The sequence below is a fragment of the Festucalex cinctus genome, chromosome 1, assembly GCF_051991245.1.
Source record: "Festucalex cinctus isolate MCC-2025b chromosome 1, RoL_Fcin_1.0, whole genome shotgun sequence".
In the NCBI taxonomy this organism is placed as follows: domain Eukaryota; kingdom Metazoa; phylum Chordata; class Actinopteri; order Syngnathiformes; family Syngnathidae; genus Festucalex; species Festucalex cinctus.
The window spans coordinates 42,239,058-42,256,035 of NC_135411.1; the positions used below are offsets into that span (position 1 = coordinate 42,239,058).

The 16,978-nt window shown below is 37.2% G+C and overlaps 1 protein-coding gene across 4 annotated transcripts in view; it reads left to right on the forward strand.

Moving 5' to 3' along the window:
• The first annotated feature begins 3,611 nt into the window (after nucleotides 1-3,611).
• Nucleotides 3,612-16,978, forward strand: part of LOC144029871 (epidermal retinol dehydrogenase 2-like) — a 27,371-nt gene continuing 14,004 nt past the window's right edge. For 3 of the 4 annotated variants that reach the window (XM_077535760.1, XM_077535761.1, XM_077535759.1), the window contains exons 1-6: nucleotides 3,612-3,729; nucleotides 4,028-4,367; nucleotides 6,204-6,335; nucleotides 6,535-6,634; nucleotides 10,791-10,935; nucleotides 13,081-13,206. In XM_077535760.1, the coding sequence (XP_077391886.1) occupies nucleotides 4,047-4,367; nucleotides 6,204-6,335; nucleotides 6,535-6,634; nucleotides 10,791-10,935; nucleotides 13,081-13,206 (824 nt within the window). In that variant the 5' untranslated portion in view covers nucleotides 3,612-3,729; nucleotides 4,028-4,046. Of the gene's footprint in view, nucleotides 3,730-4,027; nucleotides 4,368-6,203; nucleotides 6,336-6,534; nucleotides 6,635-10,790; nucleotides 10,936-13,080; nucleotides 13,207-13,887; nucleotides 14,355-16,978 lie in introns of those variants that run through there. The other variant, XM_077535758.1, reaches the window with a different exon arrangement.

Consider the following 16,978-nt stretch of genomic DNA (forward strand, 5'->3'; position numbering starts at 1 on the left):
CACAAATACAAGTAAAAAAACAAAAAATATATAAATACAGTTAAAAATGACTAAACTATGACTACTTTCCTGAGCCAGTAAGTGATTTTTTTTTCCCCATAAAATGAGAGATAGTCTTCCATTTGAACATATCAGTTCCTTTGGCAAATCAAGCACCTTAGTGGATGATCTGGCTTTTGTCTTCATTGACATTTTCAACATCTCCCTAAAGTCTGCCACGTGCCAGCCTGTTTGAAGTCCTCCATCATTGCCCTGTCCTCAAGAAGCCACAAATTAGAGGACCATACAGACCTGTGACGGTGACATCTGTAGTCATGAAGTCTTTTGAGTGCCTGGTTGTGCCCCTTCTCAAGTCAATCACCTCCCCTTTTGGACCCGCTGCAATTCGCCAACAGATCTAACAGGTGTGAAGTCAACACATTCAACCTGGCCCTCCACTTCATACAGCATCATTTAACATAAGCCAGGATCCTGTTTGTAAACTTCAAATCTGCCATCAACTCCATCCTCCCGCCTCCAGTCCAGGACAAGGTCTACAAGCTCAAAGCGGCCAACTCCCTCGGCAGGTGGATCACAGTATGACATCCTGAAGAGGCCCCCAACTAATCGCAATCAATGTTTCACTTCTTGCTGGAATTCAACATCATGATAATTGCGTCTCAAATGCATTCTGGGGACGGGAATTACTAAGCTTCGGCTTCATCTCGTCAGCCCTTTTTCTTTTCGGGTGTTTGAAAGGAAAAATTAACAAACAAACAAACAAATAAATTCCCAGCCATCGTCAAACTCTGTTGTCAAGCCGCTTCAAAAGTAGTAGCACTGCCATCCATTTGTGTTTTGTTGTGGTGAGTTGTATTTGTGTTGTGGCTATTTGCATTTGCAATTTTATCTTCTTGCTTTTGTTTTTCCATTGCACTTTATTGGTTACCATATGGGGTCCTCTTTAGAAGCTCTTCACCTATTCCCAGACTGCACATTGTGAATCCTCATCTCTGAAAAGCGTTCTCCTCGAGTATCTGTTTTGCACCTCTTGTTGGATTGCAGTCAATTTGAATTTTGTTTGAGATTACGTCTGACACGATTTAGGTGGGGAACCTGAGAGCCTAGTTTCCTACTTGAGTGTGTTTGAAATTCCCAAGGCCGCATTGTCAAAATTACTGTTTATCACGTTTCTTTGAGGTTTATAACTAACGGAATTATACTCTCAAGTAGGATGGCCTGCTCGAGCTACTCGAAGGGCCACTCACTGGTATACTTTTCTTTATAAGGAAGTATTGGGACTATTACCTTCAGTATCTGTGCCATAATTATTCTGTAAAATGCTGAATCATATCTAATCTTATTATTTTTATTTTATTTCCTTTTTTTTTTTTTTTTTATCAGGGGCAGGCTCCTGTTCTATGTTATGCATGTAATATGCTATTAAAGGATTGCAAGCTAACTGATTTAATTTTTGAAACACTTTTAAAACCAAACAGAGTTTTTGAGATAAATTCCACAATATGCACTTGTTTTTCTTAATGTCTTCGTAAAATTCTGTGTTCAATATGTAACTATATTTTACATTTATGTTTGTTGCTGGCTCTTGTCCAGGATGCCCTTGAAAAAAAGTTTTTAATCTCAACAGGATATTTCCTGGTAAAATAAAGGATAACATTAAAAAAAAAAATTCATTTAATTTATGATGATCCACTTTAACACCCGTTGAATATCATTGGTAAGTATTGTGAGAAATAACTTTATCAAGTGTTTTCAAATACTATTCATGAATATTGCTCATTTTTAATAAAACATAAAGTTAAGCTGTGCAAAATTGTTATTTTGAAGTGTATATTGAACTGATAGGCTGGTGACCTCTGCATTATACCCTCAAGCCATGTTCAACTCAACTGCAGTATTTGTTTTGTGATGCTCCTGTTGTGTCTAAATTTATTTATGGAAGACATGTTTATGTTGAATTATTTCCTCTGGTGGTTCAGAAGGTAGTGAGGGGCATCCAGCAACCAAAGTGTCAGTTGTTCGATTCCCGCTCTGTATCTGTATCTGCATCCATTTTAAGCGCTTCGAGTGTGCAAAAGTAAAAGAGAAATCGCCATATAAATCTAATGCATTAGTAGCATCCATGCTATTTGGCATTACTTGGCTGGCAACCACTTCCAAAAATGAACAAGCTTGCACTGGAGCGCCTTGTGTCGCAGTGAACACCAAGAAAACCAAGTGCAGTGTGAAAATGCCTTCTCACTCGATCACTGGTTTGCAGATCAGTCTCATGCAAGCCGTCATCCCACACCATGTAAATATGGGCAAGGCCAGCTTTCGTTGGCCAGGTCACGTGAATGTGGGCCGCTGTTTGGTCATATCCTCTTCTGTGTCACTTGATTGCTTCTATTTGTAGAAGCAGACCCCAGAGTGTGGAATGAAAGCTTTTTTTAAATGCTCATTTAGGTTGCAATTCACATTTGCTGTGGCACACTGAAACATTGCCAAACACAAACACCCCCTGCCCCTTGCCACCACATTGACATCACTGTGCAATCAAATAAGTGGCTAATCAGCTACTGTTTTTATGTGTGTTCAGCAGAACTCGCTGCAGCTCTGCTTACTTTTTAGGTCATGTCACCACTGGATAATTTACACAAAAGCAAGAATCCATCAAGAATTCATCGTACTGGCACTCACTGAACCTGCATTTTTATCGCCAATCTACCAAATTGCACCTATCAGTTGATAACGTTGTTCGGTGCAAAACATCACCACACATAGCCCCATCCTTACTTAAACTTTAATATTAGAAACTAATGCCACATGTTGGTGAGCTAATGTATGCCAACACTACAGCTGTGCTTACTTTTTATGCATGATAGTGTTTCAGACACACTTTAAATTGGTTCTTTTTTTGAAGTTGCTGGCTGAGAAACATAATGTGGCGGAGGTTATAATTTTAATTACAAGCATGTGACGAAAGTAGGGTGCCAAATATATTTGTCGGTTACAAATGACCAGAAAAACATGTCAGTCGGGTGGGGGACTTACACTTTGGACCATTTTTTTTAAGTGCTCTCTATTCATCTTGAGTCTTAAGTATTTCTCCATGCAGGCACATTTTAAGTGGCATAATAATATATTGAATAGAATGTGGAAAAAAAGATGGACTGTTATGCAAATGATTAACAGGTTGCCGGCTTGGCATTATTATTATTATTATTATTATTATTATTATTATTATTATTATTATTATTATTATTATTATTATTATTATTATTATTATTATTATTATTATTACCTGTACTACTGTACTGGCAGCAGAGGCGCGATCGAGGGACAGCGCCATCCCATTGTTCGCACTGCATTGTGGGCCTTGTCGTCCATCCATCCATCCATCCATCCATCCATCCCAGCTGGCTTCGGGCAGTAGGTGGGGTAGTTAGATATACAAAAGAAGATCAAAATAGTCAATAGTATTAGTGAATCGCCACTTTTGTGCTTTTCAAGGACACAAGAAAACGTTTAAAGTTCAAATTTAGGGGCGCAATTCGCACAGTGACAGTTTTTGAGAAGTTTCTAACATGTCACGTGACCTTCATGGCACCTCCCAGTTGTGTTCCGTGTGCGTAACATCCTGAAGTTGGCTTACTCCCTGAGGCTACATAAACAAACGGCACTGTGGGTCAATGAGCTCGACTTGAAGTTTGCAGTCATATCCCTGCTCCAGCTGTGCAAATATCCACGGTACGTTAGCAGACTGACACGAATATCACTCGTTCTCTTTATATTTATTTGCGTTTTCAGGCATCAAACTTGTGTGCAATGCGTGTTTTCTAACAGTACAAGCCGAGATACAGTAAAAGATACTTGTGCTCGGGATGTTCATCTACGTAGTAGTGCTAACGTAATATCAATTAAGAGTAGTCATATTAACGCCGTTTGTCTCTTGTTTTTATATATCACCACGGCTTTTCTTATAGTAATAGAGTCTGAGGCTGGAGCCTTTATTCATTTGGAGTTCTTCTTTTCACCCATGTTTTAGACCAATTCATCACTTAACAATGAATTTTATCCTGGAAACCATACAAGTCATCCTGTTGTCCATCTGGTATAATGTGGAGTCCTTCATTTACTGCTTTATACCCAAGAAGAGGAAGAACATATCTGGTGAGGTTGTTCTAATCACTGGGGCAGGCAGTGGAATTGGTCGTCTTATGGCCCAGGAGTTTGCAGCTCACAGTACTACTGTGGTGTTATGGGACATTAACCAGGAAGGCATGAAGGAAACCGCTAGATTGGCCAAGCAGAATGGAGCCATTCGAGTTCACTACTATCTTTGTGACTGTAGTGACAAAAATGAGGTTTACAGAGTGGCGGACCAGGTAAGGATTTCAGCATACACTTTTTTGTTTTTATTTATTTTGTTTTATTTATTTATTTATTTATGTAGCATTTGATTACACAAGGTAGTCCTGACTAATAATTCAGATAAGTATATTAGTAAAACAGTGCTAATTTGCTGTGAGACAACCTAGCAATGTTGTAAAAAGTCACACAGTTGAGTGATTGAATCTGTGTATCCCCTCAAACAATGTGAGAATTTAGGCCTATTAATTAACAAAACACATTGGCCATATTCACATCTTCCAAAACGTTTGAGGTTGTCTTTAAAATACACTGTGCACCCACTGTTACCTTTGGCAAGCTGCATGTTATTTCCAGGCTGTCACGACCCACATAAAATGACATTGCTGATCCAATATGACCAACAGGCCATGAGTTTGGCACATGGGTAGTAGAAGTACAATGCCTAAAGGGGGAAGCTAGACACCCTGCTGTCAAGTTCTGGTCATCAGAAAATTGCCAGACACCTAAAAGGATAGAAAATGCTGAATGTTTTCAGATTTTGATCTGTTTATACTGCTTTTCATTTGATCAAATTTAGGTTTACTGTTCCGCACAGTGCTGTCACTTGCTGAGCTGAAATGTACTACTTGGTGGAATTTTGTTTATAGTGTCAGTGCTTTTAAGTTCGGGCACCCAAAATGCGTGAGTCCTTGACCATTAAAGGGATACTTGACTCATTGAGCCATTTTCAGCAATAAAAATTAATATTTTCTTTTTGTCTATAATTAATGTGGTAACTTCATTATTTTTTATGTACAATTAATACCTTTTTTAAAGAGTAATTTTTCTACTTGCTGTCAACTGATGATGACATCACCTGTGCTGAGGAAGTAGGTAATGACCAATCATGGCTCAGTTTGCTGACCAACCCCAGAAAACAGGTGAGCCATGATTGGTCATTACCTACTTCCCCAGCACAGGTGATGTCATCATCAGTCAACGGCAAGAGGAAAAAATTGTTTTTAAAGGTATTAATTGTACATGGAAAAATAATGAAGTTAACAAATTAATTCTGGACAAAATATGAACTTTTCCCTGCTGAAAATTGTTCAATGAGTCAAGTATCCCTTTTATAGGACTAATGTTTGAAGAATTTATGGGTACACATTAGAGCTGGGTGAAAATTTCACCTCTCACTATTCTTGCCTGATATCGCTAACGATATGATAAGGATTTTACTATGGGTTCAGAGAAAATTAAGTCTTTTTTTTTTTTTTTTTTTTTTAAGAATAATAAAATATCAATCCAAAATTTTAATAAAAATATTTATTTTTTATTACACATCTCATGAGAACCTACTGACAGTTGTCCACATTAGTAAAGCTGGCAATAATTTAATAAATAAATTCACATTTACTTAAATTATACTTTAATGATACAGCATAAATTTTTTTTGTTCACTTTCACTGGTTATCATATCCAACACTAGCCAAATGGAAAGTTTTTCTGGATGTAGGTGTGTTCGCCACATTTGATGAGGCAGGGCCCCCATAAACTATTGCAGGTCACCTTGACTGAGCTTCATACAGGGGCAAGCTACACATTTGCGCAAATTTTAAAACCTTGTATTCACCCTTTTACGCCCATAAATAGATTTGGGAACCAGATTAGCACCAAAAACAGCACAATGATTATGGTACTCGTTTATACCCATGTGCAATTTAACATGGTAATATTTATCTTTAAATTAACTATTAGATACATGTTTACTAGGCTAGCTGTAAACACTCCTGTAAACCTGAGACAAAAACAAACAAACAAACAAAGCATAATGCAATGCAACATTTACTAATTCCTGGAATTCCTTACAGGTAAAGCGAGAGGTGGGTGATGTCAGCATTTTAGTAAATAATGCCGGCATTGTGACGGGAAAAAAATTCATGGATGCTCCCGATTCCCTAATCGAAAAGACAATGGAGGTCAACATCATGGCACACTTCTGGGTCAGTCTTGAATTTTACTTGACAGTTACATTTTAAATGCAGAATGATTACATCTTTTGCTGCTCTGTTTCGATATGTCTGCCTGGTTTGGCTAGTGGTTTATATATATATGGGGCAATCATGATTTATCTCAAAGGAAATTGTACATAAAATGGTGATGGATAGTTTGTAGTTTTTGTCTGTGTATTTGTCCTAATAGACCTATAAGGCCTTCCTTCCTGCCATGATCGCAAATAATCATGGCCATCTGGTCAGCATTGCCAGCTCTGCAGGGCTCATTGGAGTCAATGGATTGGCAGGTACATTCATTAATTATTTTAATTTTATTCAATTAATTTTTGTGGTTGTCTTTTTCCCAATGCATACTCTGTTAGCTGTGTGACTCGCACTGTACTTGCTTATGTTCAAATTCTTTATCGTTAGGGCCTAAGTTGTCATGTTTCTGATATGGCTTTCAAAATATTATTTTCCAAATGAAAACCAAGTTGAACCTGGGATGCACTTTAATAGGGAGTTCTTGATTTTTGACGGACTTCCATTCCTACAGTGGTGACAAATCTGAATTTAAACAAACAAAACCTGCAGAATGTTGTGGATTTTCACAGACTACAAAGGAACATCGGACACTGTGGAACTAGAATATATGTTTTGCTTCTAACAAATACATTTAATAAGTACCTATTTTTAAATTGTGTTTTTGACTCGCTCAGGATGCCAAGTTTTATATGCAGAGGAGTAGAAATTATCAACAGTACACAAAAAATAGCCAGAATGTATTTCACTGAATGTAATAATAACTATAGATATGATCTCTAATACTGTATATTTTTTTAAAGAAAAAAAAAAGTAAGCTTGAGGATTGTGTTCATGCTCAGACGAAAGAGTACTAATCCAAAAGCATCACATAATATAAGGCCTTTAGATAGGATAACTTCAAATTCTTTCAATATTTTATGAAGGTTTTTATTGGCTACAGTAAACTACACAGTAAAAATGTAATACCATTACAAGCCACAGATGCGTGTATACATATACACGTTAATACTGTAATATGCAAACTGAAGAAGGTGTATCCGATTTCTGAGTTCTTCCTCTTGCCTTTGATTGTTGTGCCTAATGCCGATGTCACTCTTCTCTGACATCGGGTACATTATGGTCATGTCACTGCCAACACAGTCTCTTGCTTTGCACTTTGCTCCCATGTTTATTTCCCAATGTTCTCTCAGATAGATATGACTTTACCATTCCACCCTTTGCTCGATATGGGAGAGGATTATCCAACTCCTTATGTAATAATAAACTCAACTTTAGTAAACAGATGGATACGGCAGCGTTGAGCTGTCATACAAATGTTTAAAATCAGCCAGCACAGTCAATAACATTTACAATCGCAAGTTTATTTAGAAATGATATTTATTATTAGGGGTGTGAATTGCCTAGTACCTGACGATTCGATTCGTGTCACGATTCGATTCGATACCGATTAATCCCGATACAAATTTATAAGTCGATTGTTGCGATTTTTTTTCATTCAAATTTAGAAAATACTAATCAGTAAGCTTGTAGAATGTAAGATTTATATGAAAATGTATTATTTATTTATCTGAAATTTCAGTCTTATAGAGGTTGTAATCTGTTTCATGTTTGAACAGCATTAAAATAAAATATTAAGGCTTAATGTTCCGTTCATATAACATTCTTCCATGCTCAAGGTGCAAATCCTAACCCGAAGTCAGACGTTTTGTTGAATATTTTTCCATTAAAAATGGAAGATTAAAAATCGATTCACACACACACACACAAAAAAAAAAAAGGCAATGATGATAACACGTTGAATCAGTAAGACTACCGAATGAACAATTCTGAGCTCTTAAAAAAAAATCGATTTTTTTTTATTTATTGAATCGATTCGAGAATCGCGCGATGTAGTATCGCGATATATCACCGAATCGATTTTTTTTTTTAACACCCCTATTTATTATCCTGCCTGAATGTCTTTTGTAAACACTGCAGTAGTGGGAGGAAGTCACCATGTTTGGTATATTGTGAGCCAAGTGTTTTATTATCAGGTCCGTGTGACGTTCTGCTGCATTACTGTGCCAGAACGCAGATGTGCATGTTAAAGCTTACTGGTGATAACTGTGGTAGCTTGTCAAGCAGCCTGTGGCATCAAGCAATGGTGATGCAGTTTGTCTGTTTAACTCAACAAATCATTGGCATAATAAAGTTGCCGCACCTGTCCATTGTATGCCATTGAAATGGAGTTTTGTTTAAGGTATATATATATATATATATATATATATATATGTATGTATAAAAAAGAAGCCCTGTGTGGAAAATGTACTTGCCCCCTAAAGCTAATACTGGTTGGAGGCAACCCTGAGTACCAACAACTGAAATCAAACTTTTTCTACGGTTTGTAACGGGAATTGAGTCTTTCACATCTCTGTGGAGATATTTTGGCTCACATTTTTTGAGCAGGAACGACCATATTAAAGTTGTGCCACAGCTTTTCAATCACCGGCCACTCCAAAGTGTGTGTGTCATGTATGAAACCATTGAGAGTTGACTTGATTGTGTGTTTCAACTGCAGAACCCAAATGAGGTCACAAACTGATGGCCAAACATTCTCCTGCAGGGTTTCTGATAAAGAGCAGAATTCCTGGTTGCACCAATCACAGCAAGTCATCCAGGTCCTTCAGTAGCAAAGCAGCCCTGGACCATTACACTACTGCCATCACGTTTGGCTGTTGCTATGATTCCTTTTTATTTATTTATTTATTTATTTATTTAATTTTTTTTGCTTGCTTGCTGTGGTACATTTAGGCCACATATGACAAGACACATACATACCTTCTAAAAGTTAACTTTCATGTGGTCAGTCCAAAGAATATTCTCTCAAGTTTTGAGAATCATTCAGATGTTTTTTTCCCCTCCTTCCCAAGATGAGCCTTCATGTTCTTTTATGGTCAGCTGTGATTTTCACATTGGAACTCTGCCATGTATGACATTTTGCCCAGTCGCTTCCACAAACACAGACCTTAACTGAAACAAGGGAGGCTTGACCCTCTTCAGATGTTGTCTTGGTTCCTTTGTGACCTCCTGGATGAGTCGTTGTTGTGCTTTTAGGGTAATTTCTGTAGGCTGGCCCCTCCTGGGAAGGTTCACCACAGTTCCATGTTTTCTCCATACCCTGTGGATAATGGCCTCCATCGTGATTTTGCCGGCGTCCTAAAGCTTTAGGAATGACTTTGTAATTTTTTACAGACTGGTAGTGTTGTGTGCTGAGAGGTTTGGATCCCAAAGGCGCAGACACAAATAATATTTTATCTATTTATTCACATCGAGAGGCACCGAAACTCAAGAGACGCTGTACACAGGAACAGGTGGACACTAACCCGACAAAGAACACACACTCCTCACACAGTTTATATCGAGAATCTCTCAATCTCATCATAGAGCGTGGCAAGACATCGTATGACATGAAGTTCTCCTATTGGCTGTCAACCCATACATCCCACAGTACCAAAGATTCCTGACACCACACACATCATCTAAAGGATTAAGGATTGACATCACACAGCCTAAAACTAGTTGAAACTAGATAATGGTTACATCACGGTTACATCAGTACAAAACAGACACTTAACCTCACGGTCTCGAACCCAACTTAACAGGACATGAACTCAAACATCACTTCAGTTGAAACTTGATGATGGTCACATAAAACAAAAACATCTCATGAGACTAAACATCACTCAAACATGACACCATCATGACAGGCAGGTGTCAATTACTTTATTTCTTATCTGTTTTTTAATTTCTTTTAATAGTGGAATTTTGTTGTAGCATTTTAACATATTTAAATTTGGACCAACAAAAAGGAATTTGCTTTCACCCGTTTGCCTCAAATTTTGTTAAATGGTTATTATTAGTATTGAACATATATTGATACATGACATGTAAGGAGATATTGGAACAATAAATCTTGAGCACTGCAGCACCTACAGACTTAAAATAAGTCTTCCAGAAACAATTATTCCAAATCTGTTTCAATACAAAATTATGATCTCTTATTAAAAATCAGTGCTGGCTTAGTTACAGTATGTTTTACTTTGTCAATAACACAAGACTACCATGAGACAATCAAATAAGCTAAATGAAAGATTTGCTGAATTATAGCCACTATGGATTGCGATATCTAGTTTTTTTATTTCCTTATACTTATTACTTCAGCTGCTATGTTTAGTTGCATACAGAAAAGATAGCCCAGGTGTGGAATACCAGAGCTGTTTGTGTTAGGAGAATGTTGTTTTCATACTGTAACATCTAACATTCATGTGCACTAGATAATGTCAACAATCAATGAAACAATACACAATTGTCCACACAAGTGATGATTTGTTTTTGCATTATCTGAGCTGTGTTTCTTGTTGAATCGTGCATATCTTGCAGACTACTGTGCCAGCAAGTTTGCAGCAGTAGGTTTTGCAGAATCTGTGGGTCTGGAACTCCTGGCAACTGGGAAAGATGGCATCAAGACCACCATTGTTTGCCCATACTTCATTAATACTGGAATGTTCGACGGATGTCAAACTAAGTAGGTGGATCTCAATAATGGTAACATCCTCATGTTCAGCTACGCATTGTTAGACAGACTTACACTTCATGCAATGGCCACAACATGGATTCTAAATCACAATTATGTTCAATATTATTGAGTGTATACCTTTCGCCTGGTGAATTTGAGCATTGCTATCTTTATAAAACCATTGAAGTTCAAGAGCTCCTAGTGTAGTTGCTGATCATTATGACTTTGATCGTAAACATTGCATATGCTAAAGTGTTGCATAGGGATGGGATGTTGGCATTGTGCAATACCATTTCAAGGTATCGGTACTCGCAACCGTTTTATGATCAGAAACTAGAACTTAGTAAACTATAAAATTGCCATTAATTTCATGCAATATTAAGGAAACATGCTATATTTTCTTTAACATGATCTGTTGTGGGTGGCACGGTGGTGGAGTGGTTAGCACGTCCGCTTCCCAGTTCTGAGGTCTCCGGTTCAAGTCCAGGCTCGGACCTTCCTGGGTGGAGTTTGCATGTTCTCCCCGTGCCTGCGTGGGTCTTCTCCGGGTACTCCGGTCTCCTCCCACATTCCAAAGACATGCATGGCAGGTTTATTGGGCGCTCCGAATTGTCCCTAGGTGTGCTTGTGAGTGTGGATGGTTGTTCGTCTCTGTGTGCCCTGCGATTGGCTGGCAACCAGTCCAGGGTGTCCCCTGCCTACTGCCCAGAGCCAGCTGAGATAGGCGCCAGCACCCCCCGCGACCCTTGTGAGGAATAAGCGGTCAAGAAAATGGATGGATGGATGATCTGTTGTGGTGGTCGTGTTTTTTAATATTATGTTTTAAAAGTACTACTGTTACTGTTACGGTAACTACTCGAAAGTTGAGTACTCGTGTTGGTATCTGTCTGGGGGGAAAAAAAAAAAAAAAAAAAAAAAGAGTGTTATCAAACATCACTAGCATTTGCACATTTTTTATGGAAATGGATTGATAACGGACATACCATTTAATGGTAACTAATTCTTCCAAAGTATAACATTTAGGAAGAAATATCTGACTAGAAGTTGTAGGTCTTGTTGAGACATAAAATATTGAATCATGCTATCATTGCTACATGATATGTTTGACAGAAGCGTAATTGTATAGAAATTGTTGACAATATTTGGTTTCAAATATGTAGTAAGTTGGCCTACTATGTAGAAATAATATTGGTGAAATAAAACTGAGGTACAGTATTGTCTGTTTTGTTCTATTCCTGCAGGCATATGAATGTCATGTTGTTCTTTTTCTTGCTTCTTCTTGAACTCAACAACACATTTTTTTTTTACATTTTTTTATTATTTCTTTTTTTTTTTAACTTACTGCATTCAGCGACCAATTCCATTGCCTGCATGTGATGTTAGCATAATGCCTCTATTTTACTTTTACATTACATCACATTAGAGATTGATTATTTGGTATTCGCTAGTTCCAACTTCCTTGTGATGGAAAATAAAATGCAGATAATGTGTACAGACTTAACACGCAGCATCATATACAAGATACAGTCCTAAATCTGTAAACACCAACTTTAAAACTGCCCTAGGTGTCTATGCTGATTTTTAGTGTATTTGACATATGAACGACTGTCTCGCTTTACCTACCCTCAAACTAAAATACCTGGTGTAAGATGACGTAGGTGTTGGAAGATGTGTCAAAATTGTACGTCTTCCGCCCTGCAGACCTTTGAAGCCCTGAAGTCATTCCTTATGGCAGCATTTGGAACGTCAGTTTCTGATTTTTGTTTGGCACACAAAGGTTCTTTACAAAACAAAAAACAGTTCAACAGTAAAACTGTTTCTGGGCTATCTTTTTAGTATTTGTGCAGTGTTGCTAAAAATAACTAATCCCAAGTCAAAACTCTTTGACCAGGATAATAAATATGCACATTTGGTCCACTTTATGAAACATCACATGGATGGATCATGAAAGTGTTGAGTCCCACAATATTGTTTACGGGTCATTGTCCGCCTCCAAAATATTTATTTATTTATTTTTTTACTTAGTGGCATAGACTGACTTAGAATGATTTATCACAATTCATAGTAGACAATGCATCATTGAGAAGTGCTTAACTACTGCAAATAACCACTAAAGATGATTGCAATTTTCACATGTCGTCTTGTCTTCAACAGATGGCCAAGACTGCTCCCAATTCTTGATCCAAATTATGCTGCCAAAAAGATCATCCAGGCTGTCCTCACGGACCAGATCTTTCTTCTGATGCCCAAGAGCATGTACATCATTGCTGCACTTAAGAAGTTAGTGTCTACTATTTTATTTTTTATTTTTTGAAACAGAATTTTACAAAAGTGTAAATACCAGTACCTAATTTTTCTTTTGTAGATATTTATCTCCTTTGTGATATTTACTTGGTATATTCTACCAACAAAGGCAACCATGCCTCAAAAGATGAACGACATAGCATTTGTGTAATACTGTTTGTTGACGCTTAGTAATTGCAAAGCAGAAAAAAAGAACTGAAAATTCAGCAGAAAATTTGACAAATTTAGGCTTTGCTCATACTGCGCCGGGTCAATTCAGATTATTTTTATTTTTTTGTCTGTATATATGTATCTGATTTTATTTATTCATTTATTTATTTATTTATTGTCAAACAATGTAAAAAATATTTGCTTTTTAGCATAAACAAATTGCTTTCTTATTGACTTCTATAAAACAATTTGGGACATTCCAACAATGGAATGATTCTGTCTGAGGGTGACAGTTGAGAACCACTGATTTAGAGTAACTGTTAATTTTATATTTGACCTTTTTAATCCCACAGCAACGTAAAGCATAATTAGGGGTGGGACAAAAAACCGATTCGACCGAACCATCGGTCGTCAAGGGGAGCTAAACGGCCTTATCGGTAGCAGACTTGTCAACCGATACAAAATCCGCCGGGAATCCTTAGATACATTGCTTGTAAAGCTGTGGACCGGATATCGCGTTGCTGTGAATCGGTTGCGAGTGAGGCTTTATGGTTTTCATAACAATAGCAAGAGTTCTGCGCCGTGCTCTACTTGTTTTGTTTACATTTCAGTCGCATCACTATTCAAGCTACTTCCGTGTTTACAGAGAGCTAGCAAAGTAGCGCTCAGAGACGCTTCATTCCCCGGATGTTGTAAACATAATGCAAAGACGTTTCGCACCTATTTTTGGGGGGAGGGGGGCCGCCTACCGTCAACGCCGTGCTCGCGACACGGCACGCGCGCAGTCGCGCACAACGAGTGACAACATTAAAATGGAGACAGTTAGCAGAAGCCGGTGCCGTACATCTCGGTATTTCCCATGGCTATCGAGTCCTCTCGGTGCACTTGTATGTCGCGGGCCGGCGTTGGTACTGTGCGCGAGCCAAAAAGAATAACTCCCGTGACGATCCAATGCATGGATTCAAACGACACAGGTATGTCCCACAGCCAACACACCAGCTAAGCTAAAAGCACACTGCAAGTATCTCATTTCTCAGTTTGTGGCTCCCTGTCGACGTATACAACTAGCATGAGCAGCAGATAGGAGAACTGAGACGTGCCCGCGATTACGTCATCAAACTCAAAATGAACGACAGCCCAAAAAACAAATCATAAACAGTAGTGATTCCGTGGTCATCATCGTGTCTCAGATTAAAAAAAACAAAAAAGATGTCATACATTAACAAAAAATGAATGTGATGGCAAAGAAAAACAAAAATTGTTAAAAACAAAAATTGTTGATAAAAAGGGAAGGGCACTTTTGGAAATATTTTTGGATATATTAAGTTGTTAAAATGTGTTTGATAGATTTATTGTTCCATAAGGTGGCTTCATATTTCTTTTGGCTGGACGGTAGGTTTATTTCATGTCTTAAATTTATGTTTCTGAAATACTTCACAATGTGCACATATTCTGTTTAATTGTGTTGGTGTCTGTCTAAAGGTTAAATATTTATATTTAACATTAAATTATCAACCTTTTGTTTTCCTGATCCTTATTTTGAAGAGAAAAAAAAAACAATTATAACTGTCAATAACTACTAATAAATATTTAAACTGATACATTTCTCAGTCATATCGCCCAGCCCTTTGTTCCGGTCCATTTAAATAATTGATTCAATATATAAAAATATAGAAGACATTGTTGTTGTTCTTTTTTAACACATTTGTCGATACTGTAAAAATTTGTGGTGTTTTAAGATTAATGTTTACAAACAACAAATGTCACTATAAGTTTTGAATATTGAAATTAATCGTATCGAATCGAAAATTGTATCGTTCCCAAACTTAATCGAACCGTTCTGTTCTGAAAGATAATCGTTTTTCAATTGAATCGCAACCTGTGTATCGAGATACATATCGAATCGGCCTCATGTCAGAGATTCCCACCCCTTAGCATAATTGGGCATTTTTTGTGATGGTAATAATTAATTCAGCCACACAGACAGTACATGTGTTACGCCAGTCAATGTCATGATGTCTCCATGAAATGAGATTGTGGAGTGTCGTCTCATTTCTCCAAATTATTTCTACCTGCTCCTGCCTCACTCCTCTGTCAGTCTCCTCATATCCTCATGTGAGGCACTATAATGCAAGCAAAAGAGTGGGGACTGAGGACCTTGGAAGGTACAAATAGAGAAATGAGGTGAGCTACTACACAAGGGACCATATTTACTTCTGTCAACACAATATTGAATTTGACCAAAAATAATCTGAATGGGCCCTCATGCCCTGCAGTGTGAACTTAGCCTTAGTCTTTTTATGAAGCAAAGTTAACAAAATGAACGAAAAACTAAATTAAAATTGAAAAGAAATCATTTTTGTTAAATCAAATAAAAGTGAAAATGTTTAAAAATAATAAGAATAATAAAACAAAAGTTGTGATGACTAATTAATATCCTAGTGAGGAAATGAGCAAAAAAAAAAAAAAAAAAAAAACATTTCTATGTGTGTATGAAATAACACAAAAGGCACAATAGAAATAACATTTTGCTAGTTGTTGTAATGTAGTTCTGATCAAACATTTTGCTAGTTGTATATACAGGACTGTCTCAGAAAATTGTGATAAAGTTCTTTATTTTCTGTAATGCAATTAACACAAATGTCATACATTCTGGATTCATTACAAATCAACTGAAATATTGCAAGCCTTTTATTATTTTAATATAGCTGATTATGGCTTACAGCTTAAACAAAACTCAAATATCCTATCTCAAAATATTAGAATATCATGAGAAAGTATACTAGTAGTAGGCGATTCAACTAATCACTTGAATCGTCTAATTAACTCGAAACACCTGCAAGTGTTTCCAAGTGAATCCAGAATGTATGACATTTTTGTTTTTTTTAAATTGCATTACAGAAATGCAGAAATAATTTTCTGAGACAGTCCTGTAGTTCTGATCAATCTTGAGTCGTGTGTTTTGTATTTTCACTGTGAGTTACCTGCATACATTTGATCCTGGGCTCTGTCTTCACTCTTTCCTTTTTGTTCACACTGGAGTCATCTTACATCACCATCAGATGTTGTCTGGCAACTCTTTCATGTCATTACCTTACAATCTCCAATTGCTCTCGGGTTTCATCATATACTGTACAATAATAATTTAGAGAATAGCCCATGTATGTATGTTATGCTATGTTCCTCACCATTTTGGTAGTAACTATTTTAGTCATTTTCTTTGTCTTTGCAAAATACACCACCACCTTCTGTCTTTCCAAATTCTTCTTCTTTACACCAAATCTGCCCATCACATCCCCATCATCTGTTCCCTTCACCAATATACCCTTGAAAGTTCTGCTCCAATCATCACTCTCTCTGCCCCTGCTCCGACAACCTCCTCCAAGTCACTCCAAAACTTCAACTCGCATCCCACCAGTGGGGCATTACCTCTGACAAAATTCACTGTCACACCTTGAATTTCTCACTTCATGATCATCATCCTATCTGACTCGTGTTTCAACTTGACAACATCTTTTGAATCCTTCAGAATCTCCATTCCTCTTCCTATCCAGACTGTGATTAAAAAAATAAAATAAAATAAAAAAATTTAATAACC